The sequence below is a fragment of the Dermacentor variabilis genome, chromosome 4 (genome assembly GCF_050947875.1).
Source record: "Dermacentor variabilis isolate Ectoservices chromosome 4, ASM5094787v1, whole genome shotgun sequence".
Lineage (NCBI taxonomy): Eukaryota > Metazoa > Arthropoda > Arachnida > Ixodida > Ixodidae > Dermacentor > Dermacentor variabilis.
In genome coordinates, this window is record NC_134571.1 from 138,865,945 (window position 1) to 138,885,489 (window position 19,545).

The 19,545-nt window shown below is 47.0% G+C and overlaps 1 protein-coding gene across 1 annotated transcript in view; it reads left to right on the forward strand.

Annotated features, from left to right (window-relative positions):
• The first annotated feature begins 3,929 nt into the window (after positions 1 to 3,929).
• The window catches only part of LOC142577982 (venom metalloproteinase antarease-like TserMP_B), a 55,852-nt gene continuing 40,236 nt past the window's right edge, over positions 3,930 to 19,545 (forward strand). Inside the window, exons 1-3 of the mRNA XM_075687407.1 lie at positions 3,930 to 4,118; positions 4,312 to 4,407; positions 4,488 to 4,620. Coding sequence (XP_075543522.1) covers positions 3,933 to 4,118; positions 4,312 to 4,407; positions 4,488 to 4,620 — 415 coding nt within the window. The 5' untranslated portion in view covers positions 3,930 to 3,932. The remainder of the gene's footprint in view (positions 4,119 to 4,311; positions 4,408 to 4,487; positions 4,621 to 19,545) is intronic.

Consider the following 19,545-nt stretch of genomic DNA (forward strand, 5'->3'; position numbering starts at 1 on the left):
CAGGACTGGGTGCAGTGACCTGCTTGTTCGCGAAATCGACGGTGATACCAGCACAACTGCGGCGGCGAGTCTCTAGGTGCGCTGTGAGACTGTGAACGTGAATGGTTGCGCCAAAGTTGTCAGCCAATGTTTCCACCCGTCGTCAGCTTCTCCAGTGCACTGGTAAGGCGGTCGACTGTTTCTTCCAGGCGCGACAGTCGGTCTCCTGGCTCTGAGACTCTCGCAGCGGCAATAGGTAGCTGTGCCGCAGACGAGCAGTCGAATATGCGGTCAGCGAGTGCAGCTAGCTGATCGATACTCGTCTCATCGGAACCCGCCAGCACCGTGCGTGCGGACTGTGGAAGGCGCCGCAAGAACAGCTCGCGCAAAATTGGAAGCTGGCTTTCGTTTGCGGAGTGACCACCCAGCCACTGATGCAACCGATGCACGAGTTGTGACGGTCGTTGGTCGGTGGGTTCCTCAGAGAGGAGCTGTTGAAGCCTACTTTGTTGTGATGGGTAGAGGCGCTGCAGGACCGTCCATTTCAGGTCGTCGTATGCTGTGGCCGAAGGCGTACCGGCTAGCAAGTCGTCCATGGCATCGGCGATGTCGGAGGGTAGCGCGGCGACGACGTGCAGGTACCTTGCTGTCTGTGAAGTGATGCGCTGGAGTTCAAAACGGGCCTCTACTTGCATTAACCAAACTCGAGGATTCTTGTGCCGAAAGCTGGGAACCTGAAGCACTGCTGCAATGACAGGAGACGTAATCGTGGCGTCTTCTCTATCAGCAGTAGTAGGAGCAGCGTCGTCCATCGCAGTGTTCGAAAAAAACAAGAACGTAAATTTGCTGGGTCACCATTTGTTGGGAGCTCGGCTTAGCGGAGGCAAGTAATACACGTTTTGACATGTTGAGAACAGAGAGTCGACTGGCTTTATTCCACAGTAAAAGCAGGTTTGCCGAGTGGCTGTAGTGGCGCCCCCCTTGTCGGGCAGCCACCTTACTCCCAAAAAAGAACCGGGTGCAATGACTCCCACGTGGAGGCCAGGCGAGGTAACCGAATTTCCCGGAAGCGGGGGACAGCGTATATAACGTATAACGTATTATAGTGACGTATACGGTCGCTATAAACTTTTCTTGACCAAACTTCTCGCGTAGCTTCCACAGCGTTGACTGCTATGTACGGAACGGCGTGTTTGCGGATTTTTCTGCAAGTCGCGGGATCAAATCTCGGCTGCGGGGGCGGCATTTCGATGGGAGCAAAATGCAAAAACGCCCGTTTTCCATGCTTTGGGGACACGTTAAAGGACCACGGGTGGTAAAAATTCATCCCGAGTCCGCCACTAGGCCGTGTCTCATAATTAAATCGTTGTTTTGGCACGTTAAACCCCAGTATTCATCCATTCCATCCACATTCTTCTGCACTTAGAAAAATATAGCCTGCTGTGAAATTTAGCACAATGAAGGCAGATAAAGCGCAATAAACAAGGCCAGAAGAACGTCTCAAGCCACAAGCACGAAGATCTGACAGATTTATGTAGTAGCCGTCATTCCCATTGTGGTGTCACGAATTTTGCAGCGCCAGAGTTCCCTCTAGAAGTTATTGTAGTAAACTCGATCGCCAACACCACCCGAGAGCGACGCAAACGCTATGGGCATGGGTTGTGAAGAAACGTTTTCATGGTCCCAAACGACAGGGAAAATGCGGCTATGCGCACATGCATCTCGACCTCATCTGCATATGGCCGCTCATTAGCACAATTCGCGCGGCTCGTTGCACCACAAGAATATCACGGAAAACCTCCGCAATAGCCGCCCAGCGCAACGTCACGCAAGGTCACGCAACGTCACATTGATGTTTACAAAACGGCCCTTCCTGTGACGCTCCTCACGTGATATTCCTTCAGCCAATCAACAAGCTGACATGGCGGATATCTTGGACTGCCACCACATATTCGCAAAATTGCAAATGCATTGCGCGGGCGTCTGCACACTACCGTTCACTGTCTTCTTAAAGTGCTGACATCGCAATATAGGTGCCGAGGACAATAAAAAAAGAAGGTATTAGTGGAAAGTCTGCAGCTCTACGTCACGTTTCTTCATCTTAATGAAAACGCGAAATTGCATTTTGCAAGACTCGCGCTTCCCGGCACAAATTTCGAAACACGTGACCTCTCGACAGCCTATCTGAGAGCCAAAATGGCTGATAACTGCGCCTACTCAGACGCCGTGTGTGTCGAGAATAGAGCCTCTTGATACCCGATAACGACCGGGAGCTGTTCTCACGTAGCACAAAGAACGCAGGCGCGCTGCTATCGCCGCCGCTCGGCCCAGTATCTCATTAACAGCTTGATTTGCCACTGAGACTGTTTGATGACGCCATTAATCCTTGCGCACTAAAGTCCCTGGATCACCTAAAAGTAGCGACGACTGCCCTTAGTGTCCCCTGGTTTGTGCCAAGAGAACACTTTCACGAGCGCTACGGCTGGCGTTACATAAAGCGGCTGCGTTGCATTAGGTGGCCAATCCGAGAAACCGGCGTCTCTTTCAAAGCCTTTCACTCCTGTTTCATTTCCCTTTGCGTGGACAAACGGAGAAGAGCCGGGCTACTGCCAAAGCATTTATCTTCATATCAAAGCCACATTTTATCAAATGACACGTCCAGGTGCGAACACGCGCCGGAGGAGAACGGTAAATGGCGCGCGTCAGGTGCATGTCGACCAGCTGCACCTGGCCCGAACCTGGCGGCACGTTTCTGTGAAGTTATCTTGCATAGAGCTACTGTGTATGCAGTAACTGTAATCATGAGATCGCATAGCTCGGTGGCGAGATCGAAGCTATTCGCCACATTTAGAAGATCCAGAGACTTCAGTGCGCCCGGTTGCGCAGTCACAGGATATTTTTTATGTTTCGCAGGCAAGTGCCAGAAAAATTAAACGTGACATGGATACCATGATGGAAACCCTTCATTTTTACGTCTCTTACAATCCTCTACAACCACTTAATTCACATCTTGAAGATTAAACCAATAATAATATAGTTGGCTTATTGCTTTTAGTATTTACTGATTGGATGTAGTGACTGAAAATTACGGCCTGTTTGTCAACTAGAATATAAACAAACATTAACTCGGTCTTATTCGCGTCGAAGTATCCGTGTTTTCCTTTTTTTAATCTCGCTAGATAATAGCTGGAACATCCTGTTCATATTGAGACGCGTGCATTGTTTATCTTTTTCCGGTCACCGTTTTTCACCGGATAAGCAGTGTTACAAAGTGTCTTTCGGCCCAAGACGTGCCTACATCTACAGGAACTGCTTTGGACGTTGTCGATCATATGAAAAAAAAAAGATCTTATTGTTAAAAAAAAAGAATAAAAGTGTTGAAAAAGCTCATAGTCCCAGAAAAACACCGTGAAGCTTGGTATACTATCTACCAACGAGCGCTCAAGATATGAAACTTCAATTTATGACAGGTCAATCGAGGGTTTACTAGCACAATTTTGGTCCAACTCTTTTATGCCTTCAGCTTTTATGACAACGCGTGTAAGCTGGTTGGTATCCCGGCTTAGAACTATGCATTCTTCGAACAAAGGGCTGCCCGCACACCAGACAGTGATTAACCAGATGCCCATCATGGCCGTGGCTGGCATTGCTTTGACGCCTGTACAAGCGATCATAAACTATGTAGGAAGGTAGAGCCTGTGTTGTCGTCCTAAACTATATAAAACCGAGCTTTTCGTTTTTCTTTTTCGGCGCTAAACCTACTTTTTTCATGGGATACGAACTCCCTCAAAGATACAACGATTTAGGTTTTATTATACACACTGGCCAATTTTGCCTTTTGTATACCGAACCATCTTCGGCTGCAGTAATTACGTCAGTTGCTTGTCCGCATGCCAGTTAAATGGCTGAGCTCACAAATAGAAACACCAAAATTTTTTTTTCCAGCTTTAGGTATGCCGACTCTACATATGGACAACGGGGTGACGGTGTACCCTAGAGTGTTAGACACAAGGGAAGACAATTCTACCAAGACTGCCCTTCTCGGAGACGGATACTCACTTTCCCTAACCAAGGCCTCTGTTTTTGCTGAGATGGTCCATCTGTCAGAAGTGACAGAAGCTGGGGTCACTGAGAGATACGTAAGCAAACGCAGAGATATAGCAATGCTTTTTTTGTGTGTGATTGCATGCTGCATACATGCTAGACGGTTCATTCTACTAATGAAAATCAAAGTTACGCTTTCGCAGTTTCTTTTCGTAAGAATAAACAACAGAGACGTAAACGTCATCGACACTTGTGGCACATGATATTTATACCAAGATAATTTCACAGGCTCCGGGCGCTGAATATGAGAGACACCTCTATCAAGATGCCGAAATGGAGGCGTCCCTGCTTTTGAAGCCTCAAGCGCATGGGCATTACCATATAGTAAAAAAATGTCATCCTACTTTAATTCTCGTAAAAATCTATGGTGCTTAGAGTTCGTATTACCGCCTTTCCTTCCCCAGGTCGGTCTGGTCAATTTCACTCATCTGATTCACCCAATTACAAATGAAGAAAAAGCGCCATCCGGAGAAATACCCCACAAGATATCGAGAATTAGGCACAGTGAGAGACGCTCTGATATTATTACAGCTTCAAGTAAGTGATCCAGTTTGCAACATTTGTGATATTGCTACAGACATCGCAATTACACAGTAACTGAAAGCGATATGGACAATTACACCCATAAGCTAAGCTCAAGGCCCCTTTATACATCGCAGACTGATAGTAATGATCACGTGCCTGCGCAAGGTTTTCACGAAGGATGCGAAATGGTCAAGCTATCTTTCAGCGCCCCCTTCTTTCCTCCCTCCCAGTCCATCCGCTCCCGTTTTGCATGCCATTCATTTTGGGACAATTTGCAACATTCGGACGAAAAATGAAGTGCCATTATGAATGAATAAAAGTCGCAGTTTTGCCTGAAAGGTGAAGCATTGATTGCGATAGCAAATTAGTGGACAGCCTGCTTACGAGTAAGGATAGTAGTTTTATCAGCCGTATAAACTTGTAAACATAGGCATACTTATTTAATTAACAAGCATGGCGTCCCGCGCCCCCACATGAACACATCTCACTCGATGACAGCGGAAACTCGCTTTCAAAGCGCTGCAGTGAGGAAACGCTGCAGCAGCAGCGAGCGAATCGACCTTCGTGCAGCCGCACGCATCAATGCGAACTAAGTCGCGAAAATACAGCGCTGCGTGGACCCGTCGCAGGTGGCTTTCAAGATACAGTGGCCCGGGTCGCCCGAAGTAGAACGTGCCTCACCCCTCCCTATCCTCCCACGAAGCCTTGCGCGCGACGGAAGACCGGCACGCGCTTCTTCTCCGCTCTCGTTCGTTGCGTGCGCGAGATTTAGGCGCGATCGCCGGCTGATGGCACATGCAGCATACGGTGCGCCGCGACCATTTTATCACCCTCGAACTTTATACAGAACCTCACGGCGACAGCGACGCCGACGTCAGAAATGCGCCTGCAGTGCCCATATAATTGATATCGCAATAATATAGTTACAGCGGGAGTGCGTTTATTTAAAAATTAGTTGATGAAAAAGGCAAAAGAGTTGCCGCGCCGACACCGACCCGCTTCAAAGACAAGCGCAATTCGTCTTCCTCCTCTTCCGTCCTCGCTGTCGCTCTAGTGTGACGCTCCTCTATTCGCAGATGAAGCTCGCTGGGTGTGTAGCTGTTACGTGCATGTGGAGTCACGGCGATGACAGCGCTTCAGGCGTGCGACGTGAACGAGTTTAGTCTTCTTGGAACGGTAGCCACGATAAACGAGACGAACAATTGAAAACGTCACGCCACTTAAGCGATCAGTGATGACGAAAGGCCCGGTGTAGCGAGCCCGAAACTTCTGGAACCGGCCACGCTTGCGAATTGGTGTTGTTACGTTCGACCTTCGGAGGCTGGCGATCTTCGGGGAAGCGACAGTCCCAAACCGAACGGCGCCACCATGTCTACTGCGGCGACTCGCTTTGTAAGGACGACAATATGGCAGTCCCCAGCCCGTCGGCGCCACCATTTCTAGACGCGGTTGGCGGACCAAGTATTATTTGTGGATTCGCCGTCGCTGTCGCCGTCACCGTCACGGTTTGTTTGAAGCGGTGGAACTCCTGGAAGGTGTTTTGCGGCGTCGCCTCACGGGTCTTAGAATACGTCAGTCAATGGACAGACGCGGCGGCCACTGTCTGGGGGGTCAACTCTGGGGCCAAGAGGCGCCTGCTCAGGGCAAAACCCATGTCTGCGATAACCCTCTCACCTCGGTGTGGTTAGGGAAACCTGTGCAAAATTGAGTGTGTGAACCCTCCCCCTCAAAGGTGGGTCGGTTACGATGACTTTGGACGCTCCGATTTGGTCGACGGTTGAACGGCCGTCTTCCCTCACCTAGAGATGTAGGGAGGACACAGTGTTTATAAGCAGCCGTGGCGCGGTAGCTGAGGGTGCATTCTCTCTCAGTCATGCTAGATTGATGAACTGCAACGTTCTCATGTAGATACTGTAAATAAATCCCATATTCCTCGTTCTCGATGAGAACAAGTCATTCCCTTCAACAACGTCCTCAGCGTGGATGAGTTAGACGATGGCATGGGCCAGCTACCATCTATTTCATGCCCGACCCCAACCGTTAACACTGAGGGCAGCGGTGGGATGGACTTTGCGACGTGGTGATGTGTCTGCGGTGAGTGCTTGGTTCTTGCTTTTACTCTCTAGGCTTCATTTTATGGTTGTGCTGTTTAGAACAGTATTGAAGCTGGATTGTTGATTGATAGCTAGGTTGTGTTTACCTAGGCAGGTTTAGCGAGCAGGATCAAGGCAGTAAAGCAGCAATCATGGAGTTAGGGACACTGCTGAGAGACTAATTGTTGATCGCTGGTGGGGAACTTGGCCTAGATGTACGCAAGGAAATGCTAAAATCGGAATTATTGCAAATAATTTCCGAACAGGCCAGTGAGGAGGACATTGAAATTGGGTTTCAACTTTTTAGGAAAAGAGAAGAACGGGACAGAGAGGAATGCGAGAAAGATCGCGAGTTAAGAAAAATGCAACTTGAAAGCAGATCTAAAGAATACATTGTTGCGCCAAAAAAGGAAAATAAAGACTTGGGAAGGAAGAGTACGAAAAGACAGATTGAGCGGGGAAGGAAGAGTACGAAAAGACAGATTGAGCGCTGAACTTCAACTGATTTTATTCTTTTATTCCCAAGTCTTTATTTTCCTTTTTTGGCGCAACAATGTATTCTTTAGATCCCAACCAACTCGCCCAGCAACAAGTTCTACTTGAAAGCAGATGTTTGAAGATGTCTCAAGGAAGTGAAGGGGCTCTGGGTCGATCAACTGGGGCACAATCATACCGCATGGACAGGCTGTTGAAGCTATTTGAGATCGGGAACGACATAGGCTTGTTCCTAGGAAATTTTGAAAGGACTTGCGAGAAGATGAAAATCGGTCCGTTACGTGGACACAGCGGTTGTTGTCTATGTTGCCATGTGAGGCTGCGGAAGTAATCGCCAGACTCAGTGCGCAGGATGCATATGATTATGCGTAAGTTAAGGCTAGTCTTGAAAAAGTACCGCCTTTCAGTCGAAGCTTTTCGGCAGAGGTTTAGAAGCACAGGTAAGAAGGATAGCGAGGGGTATCCGGAGTTTGCATAAACCTTAAAGGCCAACCTAGTCGAGTGGTTGAAAAGCGCGGAAGCGTACGAGAACAGAGATATGACTGTTGAATGCACGCGTCTAGAGCAGTTTTGCAAAAGCATCTCACAATCTGTGAAGCTGTGGGTGCAAGACAGAGAAAATGTAAACACTTTGGAAAGGGTGGCTGAATTAGCTGAAGAGTACGCGACGCGTAGAAAGCTGAACGCCGAGGACGGAAATTGAGACGGTCGAAATGGACTGCGGAAACCATTTCCGTTAAAAAAGGGTTCGCAGGCTAGACGACTGGAGCCTACAGAAGTGGAGGAAAAGGCCTCAGAAAAGACCGAGGAGAAATCAAGCGGGGAAACAGTACAAAAAGAGCAGAAAAGAAAGTTCGAATCTGTTAGACCGATTCGCTGCTATAAGTGCCACAAACTCGGACATATCGCTGTAAACTGCGGGAAGCCTAGCGTAGTTTTCTCCTACGTGGATGAAAAAGAAAAGAATATGGAACTTTTAAGCCCATATTATCATGACCTGGAAGGTAATGGCAAACCATGCCGGGTGGTGCGAGACTGCATGTGCCGCCACTACGGACATTGTCCATCCGTGTTACGTGACGATAGATGGCTTCACTGGAGAAGTAGCATGGATCAAGCAGGTTGTAGAACACAGCGTGTGTCTGCGCATGGCCAAAGTCAAAATCAGTGGACCGTTCGGGGAGCTCGTGACCGAGGCTGCAGTTTCCACATTTTTGCCGCTGCAGTACCCTTACATTTTTTCGAATCGGTCGCATCAGTTACTGCGTGACAAAGGGCTTAAACTGGGAGAGGGCGTAGTACAGACATTGACGCGAGGCCAAGCTCGTAAAATCGCGTCGCTTTCAGCTGAAAATGCAAAAGTTGCACTAGCGAAAGTAGCAAAAGAGGTAACTTATGTAACCCGAATCCGAGCTAGGCTCGAGGGACGAAAAGACGGTTGAGGAAACCCTGCCAGCTAACCAGCTCAATGAGAGCGGATCACTAGGGTGTCAAAGTTCACGCCTGCAGGAAGAGTCAGCTGACGCAGTTGCAAGCGAGACGGGGTCCTTACTATCACCGGCCTCAAAGAGCTTTGATCAGCTCTCACGTGTGGACAGAGAGTCACTGGCAGCCGAACAAAAGAAGGACGACAGCTTATTTAAAGTGCATCACACAGCTAAAGAAGGCATTGCTAGGCGCAACGTGACGATACAAGAGAGAGGAGGATTGTTGTATCGGCACTACAGAGACCGAAAGGGTAGGATTCTAGATCAGTTAGCCATACCTCCTAAGTACAGGGAGGACCTTTTGAGTCTCTGTCATGGAAATGGGTGGTCTGGCCACCAAGGCATAAACAAATCAAAGGAAAGATTGCTTATAGAATACTACTGGTCTGGCTGTTTGAAAGACGTACAAAACTTTGTAAGGTCATGCGACGCCTGCCAGTGCTCGGGTAAACCAGGAGAAACATGGAAAGCTCCACTAAAATAGTGTCCTTAATAAGACGACTTGTGATAGGCACGGTAGGGCCTTTACCAAAAATAAAATCTGGTTACAGGTACTTGTTTACCATGCTGTCTCCGGCTACAAAGTTGCCAGAAGCAATTCCTCTGAAAGAGCTCAGCTCCACCGTAGCAGTAGACGCGCTTTTGACAGTATTCGCACGAATTGGGTTTCCAGCCGAAATTCAGGCGGATCAAGGGTCAGTATTCACCAGCGCACTGACTTCCACATTCTTACAAAAGAGCGGGGTAAAGTTGATACACAGTTCTGTCTATCACCCTCATTCAAATAGTGTAGAGAGGTGGTATTCAGTGCTTAAGGGAGTTTTGCGGGCGCTCTGTTATGAGTACAAGGAGGACTGGGAGAATTGTCTTCCGGCCACTTTGTTTGCATTGCAAACGGTTCCACATGAGGCTACAGGGTTCTCGCCAGCGGAACTAGTGTGTGGGAGGACAACCCGTTCTCCACTGAGAATGTTAAGAGTGATGTGGGAGGAAAGAGGAGAAAGTCCAACAGTGGTAGAGTACGTGCTAAATCTGCTGGAACGGCTAAGTGCAACCCAAGAACTAGTCGCAAAGAACATAGGAGTTGCTCAAAAGAACGCCAGGTTGTATTACAAGAATGCGAGGCTTCGTACGTTTAACGCCGGAGACCAGGTAATGGTCCTCAAACCTTCAAGAAAGAACAAGCTTGAAGTTCACTGGGACGGGCCCGTTAACGTGTTGCACAAACTTTCAGATACTAACTATATTCTGAAAATTCCCGGTCGCAGGAAGGAGGTGAGGATATATCACTGCAATTTGATGAAGCCGTACGTAAAGCGGAGCGGAGTCGTTAACTATACCATAAAGGAGCAGGATGACACTAGTACCGCGTTTAATGAGTGTAAGCAACCTCCAACTCTGAAATCAGCCTGGAAAAAGGGGCAAGTCATTCGGTAAGCTCGCACGCTCTTAGACACGAACAGCTAGATGAGCTAAAATGGACGTTAGGGGAATATATAGACATATTCAGCGATCGACCAGGTAGAACCGAACTATAAACGCATGAAATATAGCTGACATCGACCGAACCTGTAAGATCAAAGCCTTATAGGGTGTCTCCACGACAGGGAGAAATTATGGAGGCAGAGATATAGCGCATGCTAGAGTTGAGAGTTATTGAGCCCACTGAGATTGACTACACGTCACCGCTAATACTTGTAGAAACCCCTATTAAGGACCCTCGTCCGTGTGCTGACTACAGGAAGTCAAATGCCACAACAAGGGTTCAGCTGTACCCGATACCCAACATTGAGGAACGAATCGAAAGAGTTAGCCCTGCTAAATGCATTTCAACTATAGATCTCGTGCGGGGATACTGGCAAGTTCCCCTTTCAGAAAGTGCCAGCCGCTATGCCACATTTATCTCACCTGTAGGCACTTTTCGCCCTCTCGCACTCAGCTTCGGGCTGAAGAACGCGCCGTTTAGCTTATCTAAGGTAATGAATATTGTCCTAAAAGACTTGCAGGGGTTCGCATTGCCATATCTTGATGATGTAGCAATGTTTTCGGACAGCTGGGAACAGCACGTATCGGACCTCAAACAGGTGTTCGCGCGGTTGAGGGAAGCCGGCTTAACGATGAAGGCAGAAACATGTAGGTTTGGCTGCTCGCAGGTTACTTATCTGGGCCATGTTGTCGGTTAAGGCACAAGACGGCCAGCCGAGCTGAAAACAGCTACGATTGGAGAATTTTCACAGCCAGGCACGAAAACAGACATTCGTTCATTTTTGGGACTTGAGGGGTACTATCCACGGTACATTCCAAATTACTCGCAAATGGCAAGTCCTTTAACGGACGGCCTCCGAAAGGGAGCACCGAATAGCGTGCACTGGGGCAAGGACAAAGAGGACGCTTTTCACAATTTGAAAACGCTATTGGTTTGTCGTACTGTGCTTCGCGCACTGGACTACGCAAAGGAATTCATAGTTCAGTGCGACGCAAGCGACAGGGGTATGGGCGTGGTACTTATTCATGTCGGCGACGATAATGAGGAACATCCTATCCTCTATGCCAGCCGTAAACTAACTGTAAGAGAGGAAGCCTACAGCGCTTCACAGAAGGAATGTGATTGTTTAGTTTGGGCAACCCAGAAGTTGTCGCGTTACTTGTACGGAGCGAAGTTCATCTTCGAGACCGACCACTGTCCTCTGACGTGGCTCAATCAAATGTCACACAAAAATTGCCGCTTGCTCCGATGGAGCCTCACTCTCCAAGAGTAGAACTTATCCGTTAGATATAAGAAGGGAAAGTTGCATAGCAATGCCGATGGTTTGAGCAGGCTAATTTATATTCTGCGTTTAGGGATCCCGCCTAAATTTTGGAGTTATTATTGTTACTTTTGTTAAGCCAAGAAGATCTCCTCTCATTTAGTAGGACTCTCTTCATGATTGCCCAATTTGTCAGCACGAAATTCCTTCCAAATTGGTGTAGCGAAATGCAACATTTTTTGTTTGTGCACTTATGTTTTCTTTGAAGCCTAGCGGGTCTAAAGTGAGATCCAAGATATTTAATCTCGGCGCAGAGCCGTGTTGCTGGGTTCACTTTGCAGTTGCCTGTCCTTGTTGGATGTTTTGGGGCGGTGTCATCATTTCACAGCTGGTTGCTGCAAGACAAGGCATCCCGGCCGTTGCCATCAGCCATTCTCTTCCGGCCCCGCGGTTATCAGCACTGGCCAGTCGAGATTTTCAGGGCTATGGAGGAACGTTCGACCTGTGGAAGCTGGCGATCTTCGGGGAAGCGACAGCCCCCAACCGAACGGCGCCACCATGCCTACTGCAGCAACTCGCTTTGAAAGGACGGCAATATGACAGTCCCCAGTCCGTCGGCGCCGCCATGTCTAGGCGCTGTCGGCGGACCAAGTATTGTTAGTGGATTCACTGTCACCGTCACGGTTTGCTTGAAGCGGTGGAACTACTGGAAGAAGCTGTTTTGCGGTGCCGTCTCACAGGTCTTAGAAGTCGTCAGTCAATGGACAGACGCGGCGGCCACTGTCTGCGGGGTCAACTCTGGGGCCAAGAGGTGCCTGATCAGGGCAAGACCCGTGTCTGTGAGAACCCTCTCACCTCGGTGTGGTTAGTAAAACCTGTGCGGAAGTCAGTCTGTAAACCCTCTCCCTCGAAGGCGGGTCGGTTACGATGACTTTGGACGCTCCGAATAAGTCGACGGTTGAACAACCGTCTTCCCTCGCCTAGGGATGTAGGGCGGACAGAATGTTTATAAGCGGCCGTGGCGCGCCTGTTGAGGGTGCATTCTCTCCCAGTCATGCTACATTAATGAACTGTAACGTTCTCATGTAGATACCGTAAATAAATCCCATATTCTTCGTTCTCGAAGAGAACAAGTCTCTGCCTTCAACAACGTCCTAAGCGTGGATGAGTTGGACCATGGCATGGGCCAGCTACCATCTATATCATGCCCGACCCCAACCATTACAGTGTCCAAAGTCATATTGTGCGTGTCGCCCTTGTCGCAGCACACATCCTGATGCCGTGAATCATAGCTGATCTTGGAGCGGTCCTGTGATAATCTAGGCAAAAACGCCAGGTACCATTTTTTTCACAAGGACGACAGGCGAAGCACAGGGGATGGCTGATAATTCGATGACCCCTCTGCGGAGCATTTTGTCCACTTTTGATTGGATGACTCGACGTTCAGCATGCGACACACCATACGGTTGCCGACGAATAGTATTCGTGTCTCCAGTGTTTATACCATGGTGAACAAGAGATGTTTGGCCTAAAGGCCTGTCGTCGAAATCAAATATGCCACTATACGATTCGAGCAGGACACGTATGTCCGTGGTCTGTGCAGAGGTGAGGTAAGGTGCAATCATTTTCGCGAAGTCATCCGTTAAGGAACAAGCGTAGGGTCCCATCTGTTGCTTCCACTCACTCGTTCGTACATCACCGCCCACTCCTCAACGTCGTCGCCAACGGTCCCGCAGAAAGTTCCAGGATCCTTGGGTTGCACAACCACAACCGAAGGGGACAGCGACGTAAATGGTGACAGTGATGTTGGAGGCGGCAACGATGTTGATCCCGCGTGCTCGCCATCCTTCATGGTGGGGACGGTGATGCGACGTTCACTGCGGAGCTCCGTTTCCAGCCGTTGTACCCAGCACCTCCCATCTACATGTTACGGGAATGTTGGGAGAATATAAAGACTAGTATTTACAATATATACACAAGCAAAGTCAATGCAGTTAAAATGGCTGACCAGCAACAACACGCAGCAGCCAGCGTCTCGCGATCTTCTTCTTCCTTCCTCTTTCTTTATCCTTCCGTAACAATATCACTGACACTGGGCCCGACTTAGCCACGTGGGCTAAAGACCTTATAGAAACTAAGACAGTAGTTAGAGACACGCATATGACTTCAGCGCCGGCAGCCCAGCCCGACCCGCACCTCACACTCTTCTGGAAAAACGTAAGAAGCTTTTGAGAGCCTTATCCAAGCAACCGCATAACAATAAGTTTCGTGAAAGGGTAGATGATATAACTATTCAAGCTGTCAATCATGCCTGGGCGCGTGGCCACAGACAGAATGGAACACCACAGCATCCAGAATACGTTAGACAAAAACAGACTTTGCAACTATTGCGTGAACTGCTCGGCACAAAGAAACAAGTGATCCCTCCCATAGAGAAACGTGCCAGCACACAAAGTATAAACAAAACATTTGATGAACTTCGGACCCTTTACATATCTGCGGCACATCAGTCACTGTACATGACTACACGCCCCCCCCCCCCAAACGACAACATTGACGGCGTCTTGACTAAGGCCGAACTAAACATAGCATTGTTGCAAAACAGTAGGCCGACGGTGCCGGGTCCTGACGGCACCACATATACTCGTCTGAGCAATATGCCCGACGGAGATAAAGAAACGCTGCTCTCGCACATAACATTACACGTTACTATGATCCCAAACCAGAGAAAAAAAGTCACGCTTTGCAACCTCAGACCAATATCCTTCACATAATTTATGGGCAAAACAATGGAACGGCTTGCACTGAACAGACTAGAACAACACCTGGATAACACGAAACATTTTCCGCACCAGCTACGAAAGAACATGTTCACACGGGACTTATTTCTCATACTACAGAACACGGTTCTGCAACCAAAGACAGCACAGACCCAAGCACTTCTCGCATTAGATATAAAAAAGGCCTTTGATAATGTTACACATGATCACTTACTCAAATCGGTTCACCACACTGTATGCGGCGCAAACATGTACAATTACACACGCAGTTTCCTCAAAGGTAGGAGAGTATGCTTTAAGGCCACGCAGTCTCTTTCCTTTGCCATCAATATTTCCCGTGGAACACCTCAAGGATTGATTATATCTCCCATCCTCTTTAATCTCTGCATGACAGCACTATCAAGGCAGCTATCCACAATCCCCAACCTTCACCGCACTTTCTAAGCCGACAATATTACCCTATGGTGCGAAACCGGATCTGCAGGGGACGTCGAAACGACCCGGAAGGCGTAGACACCACAGTCGATCACTAACACAAAGCCGGACACCCAACCTTCAGCAGAAAAGTCGGCATTCTCCTCATAAATCGAACACAATACCAAAAGAAAACAAATGTCCTGATACAACTCAGCCTATTAGGCAAACAGACACCGAAAGTAACATAGTGCCAAACATTCGGATTTATCACAAATCACAACAACAACGCTAACTCTAACGTTTTACAGTATCATAGGTTGCCGAAATTTCACGCACCTAATGCGACAGACCATTAGCTAAAGACACGGACGGAGAGAAGAACAAGCAATTCAGCTCGTGACTATTCTCGTGTATAATAGGCTTCTGTGCACCGGCCCCATTCCTGACGCTGACACTCGAATCTTCTCTCAACACCCTTCACAAGGCCACTCTGGGTCTACCGATATACACCTCAAATCAGCGCCTTCCACACACGGGCCTCTTTTACACTCTTGCCGAAATAGCACAACACCGACACGGACAATTAGCGCGCTTGTCTTGTACGGAGCAAGGACGCGACATCCTGAAAGGAGCAGGGATCGCCACTATCCAGCTGACACCAGTTGTCAAAGCCCTTAGCTACCACGCAACATTGCATCTCCAAACATACCAAAAAATATGACGCCGCACCTGCATAACGGTCGACGTCAAGCGCAAGCACAAAATCACCACATAGACAGGAAATGCGTCACGATATACACGGACGCCACATGCTCTAACGCGTATGCAATATATGCACTGGGACAGACACGGATATGCACTGGGACAGACAGCACCGATCACCCAGACAGATGGGCCATTTTACAACCCTTCCAACATAGCTACTCTGGAAACTCACGCGATCACATATGCCATACAAGAAGGCCCTCTACTCACTAAGCACCAGTCTAGTAACATCAACCTTTATACCGACTCCAGCAAAGTAATTCGCAACATGTAAAACCTACTATCGGAAAGCCACCTTCTTGACATTCTAATAGAATCCTGTAACCGCATACGGAACACCAGTCACCCTGCGTTGGGTACCTGGTCATGCTGGGATCGAGGCAAATGAGTTGGTTCATCAACGTGCCCGCGAAATTAACCTCCGAGTGCCCTCTATTCCCTAGCCAAATCCAACGACAGTGGAAGACGCCGCCACGTACAAAGGGCAAATAGCTGAACACCACAAGAACATCAGGGAAAACAGCCTTATTTTACCCCAACCTCATTCTTTACTCAACACGGAACAAGCGCATTGTCATTCGCAAACTTCAAACGAACACTCTTCTCACACCACTTATACGCTACAACTTCGGTTGGCGTAGCACAGCTCACTGCTCGAACTGTCCGGAAATAAGGGCAAATACAGAACACATTCTGTACTCATGTAACACTGTCATCACCTCTTCTTATTTTCCTTACCCTTCCCCTCCTTCCTGGCGTGCTTGGCTTCACTCCGACTCGGCGAATCAACAACGGGCCTTAGCGGAGCAAGCGGTCTTCTTTACTGGGCCTTAGTGTTGGCTTTGAATGAAGTTTTTGCCTCTTCCTCCTCCCTTCTCTTGGAAATATTTATTGGAATTTTTTATTCTGGCAATAAAAAAAAAGCATGGGCGCTGAGTGTTCGATGTCCCTCAAAAGTCTATATTTCGTGTGTCTCGAATATTTACGTTCGTGATGGTTGATCTGCTCAAATTGACTTGCTTCGCAACACTTGACGCGGCCTCCCAACCTTGTTGTGTAAGTTCGAAATTTAACCTGCGGCTCTGCACAAATAAAAATCTGAACGGACAGTGATGAAATGCCGCATTGCTTCTTTTGTGTGTGTGTGTGTGTGTGTGTGTGTGTGTGTGTGTGTGTGTGTGTGTGTGTGTGTGTGTGTGTGTGTGTGTGTGTGTGTGTGTGTGTGTGTGTGTGTGTGTGTGTGTGTGTGTGTGTGTGTGTGTGTGTGTGTGCGCGTGCGCGTGTGCGTGCGTGCGTGCGTGCGTGCGTGCGTGTGTGTGTGTGAAAAAATGAAAGGCTGGCGTTCTTCGTAATCATTCACTGCAATACAGAAAAAGATCATGCGACGTACCTGTTGTGAACAAAAGGTCCACAAACCGAATACCTTCTCTCCACTCCCCCATTTGTTCAGGAAGTAAAAGTATACTTCCTTTATACTCCATAAAAAAAAAGAAAAGCTAAAAGATGAAGTCTTTAGTAAAAAACTAGGCATTAACGTAACAGGCATAGAAAGGTGTCACAGACTCGGAAGAAAAGACGAAAATAAAACCCGTCCAGTGATTCTAAAATTTCTTGACTACCGAGAAAAGAATGCCCTGCTTAGAGCATCGCATAAACTAAAGGGCAGTGAACTGTCACTATCTGAAGACTTTTCTAAGCGAGTACGTGACACACGGAGGCTTTTATGGGAGAGTTCTAAGGAAGAAAGGCAGAAAAACATGAAAGTAAAGCTGCATTACGATAAGTTGAGCATCAACGGGACTTTGTTTGGTTGGGATAGTGAAAAAAAATGCCGTTATAAGCTAAAGAAATCAAGTCCTCAATATTGACAGACTAAGCGCAGGCGTGGCTCTTTAGGAATACTTAACGTAAATTGTAGGAGCATTATAAACAAGCGTACAGAGTTAGAGGGAATTCTTTTGTCGTATAACCCAGATATCGTTGTATTGACGGAGACATGGTTAAATGAAGAAATATATGATAGCGAGATCATTCCACTTGGGTATAGCGCATTCAGAAAAGACAGAGGTAGCAGGGGCGGAGGTGTAGCCATCCTTTTCAAGGATAACATTAAGCTCTTAAAGATGCCTGATTTATCAGATGTTGAATGCATATTTTGCAAGGCCTACCATGAAAATATTCGATATGTCATAGCTACTCTGTACCGACCTCCTAATTCTGGTGTTGAAGTTTTGGATTCTTTGAAGCTATACATGAGCGAGCATGTGAAACCCGCTTACCGCATTATTCTCTCGGGAGGTTTTAACTTGCCAAGCATTGATTGGGAAACGATGTCGGTCAAAAGTGATAACGACAACTTAGGGGAGGTCATGCTGGACATTCTCTTTTCTTTTAATTTATTATAGTTAGTGGATACCTGTACTAGAATACAGGGTAATTCTGAAACAATCCTGGACCTCTTTTTTTAAGTGAGACCATTAGTAGTCACACTAAGTGCGATGTATTTCCCGGTATATCGGATCACGAGGCTGTGTTACTAACAATAAATAATATGAATTGGAAAGACAGCTTTAGCGCTGTCCGATTCCGCAATTTCTCCCGAGCTGATGATGTTTCGATTATAGATACGCTTTCGTTTTACTTAGATTCATTTTCAGAGAATATTGTAGATGTGCAGGAACTATGGGAACGCTTTAAGAGTATTGTTAATAAATGCATTGAAAAATATGTACCAACTATTGTTAAGAAAAGAAAAAAGAATCCCTGGATTTCTCGGGAGACGCTGAGATTGAAAAGGCAGCTCAAGAGGTTAAAAGATAAAATGAAAAAATCAAGCAGTGCTTCACCAGATCAACGACAGAAATTTCTCTCTCTTTCATCTAAACTTCGCATCCAACTATCTACTGAGAAACAACGTTACTATGAAGAATCATTGCCTAAATTCATCACAGCGTCTCCAGATAGATTTTGGCGGGAGGTGTCACCGAAACATTACCAATGCGATGTTTTTGAAGTTGATGGCATTCACTTGAATGATGAAGAAAAAATTGCTAACTTATTTAATGAGCATTTCCACTCAGTTTCTACTAGAGATGATGGTGTCTTACCTATGTTTGAGAATTGTTTGCCCCCTATTTCTGATGTATCAATAAGCGAACAGGGTATATTCCACATACTTTTAAAGGTTGATGAAAAGAAAAGTTCAGGCCCAGACGATATACCCAACACTTTCCTAAAAAGGTATGCCGAATGGGTTTCGAAATACTTGTACATTGTGTTTTTACGTTCCTTGGAAGAAGGTCAACTTCCGAATGACTGGAGAACAGCCCGAGTAACACCACTTCATAAACACGGTGCCAAACAGTCTATAAAGAATTACCGTCCGGTATCTTTAACCTCTAACACTTGCAAACTATTAGAGCACATAATACATAAACATATCGTGGATTTTTTAGATACACATAACATCTTAACAAAATGCCAGCATGGATTTGGGAAAGGGTACTCAACTTGTACACAGCTAGTTGCTACTATCCATGATTTTGCCGTATCTGTAAATAACGTAAAATGAATTGATGCAATTTTTATGGACTTCTCCAAAGCTTTCGACAAAGTATCACACAGTAAATTGTTATTTAAGTTAAATAGTCTGCTTAAAAACTATCAACTTGTTAATTGGATATCAGCGTATTTGAACAATCGCCATCAGTTTGTTGCCTTCAAAGGACATCAATCTAACCAGTTACCAGTAAAAGCAGGTGTCCCGCAGGGCTCGGTCCTAGGGCCACTCCTTTTCCTTATGTATGTAAACGACATGGTAGAAGGCATCTCTGTCAAAATAAAATTATACGCGGACGACTGTGTTCTATAAACGGAGGTTAATGATCAATCTGATCAGGCATTCTTAAACAATGATTTTCAGCGTGTTGCTTCTTGGTGTAAGCGGTGGCAGATGTGTATAAACTTCGACAAGACCGTTTTCATGCGGATCACTCGTAAGAAGAGGCCCTTATCGTTTCCGTATAATTTTAACAATGTGCTTTTGTGTTAAGTGTCTGAATACAAATATCTTGGGCTATGGGTTTCAAACAATCTTAGGTGGAACAAACATATTCACTACGTTACAGCGAATGCTTATAGAAAGTTATTCTTT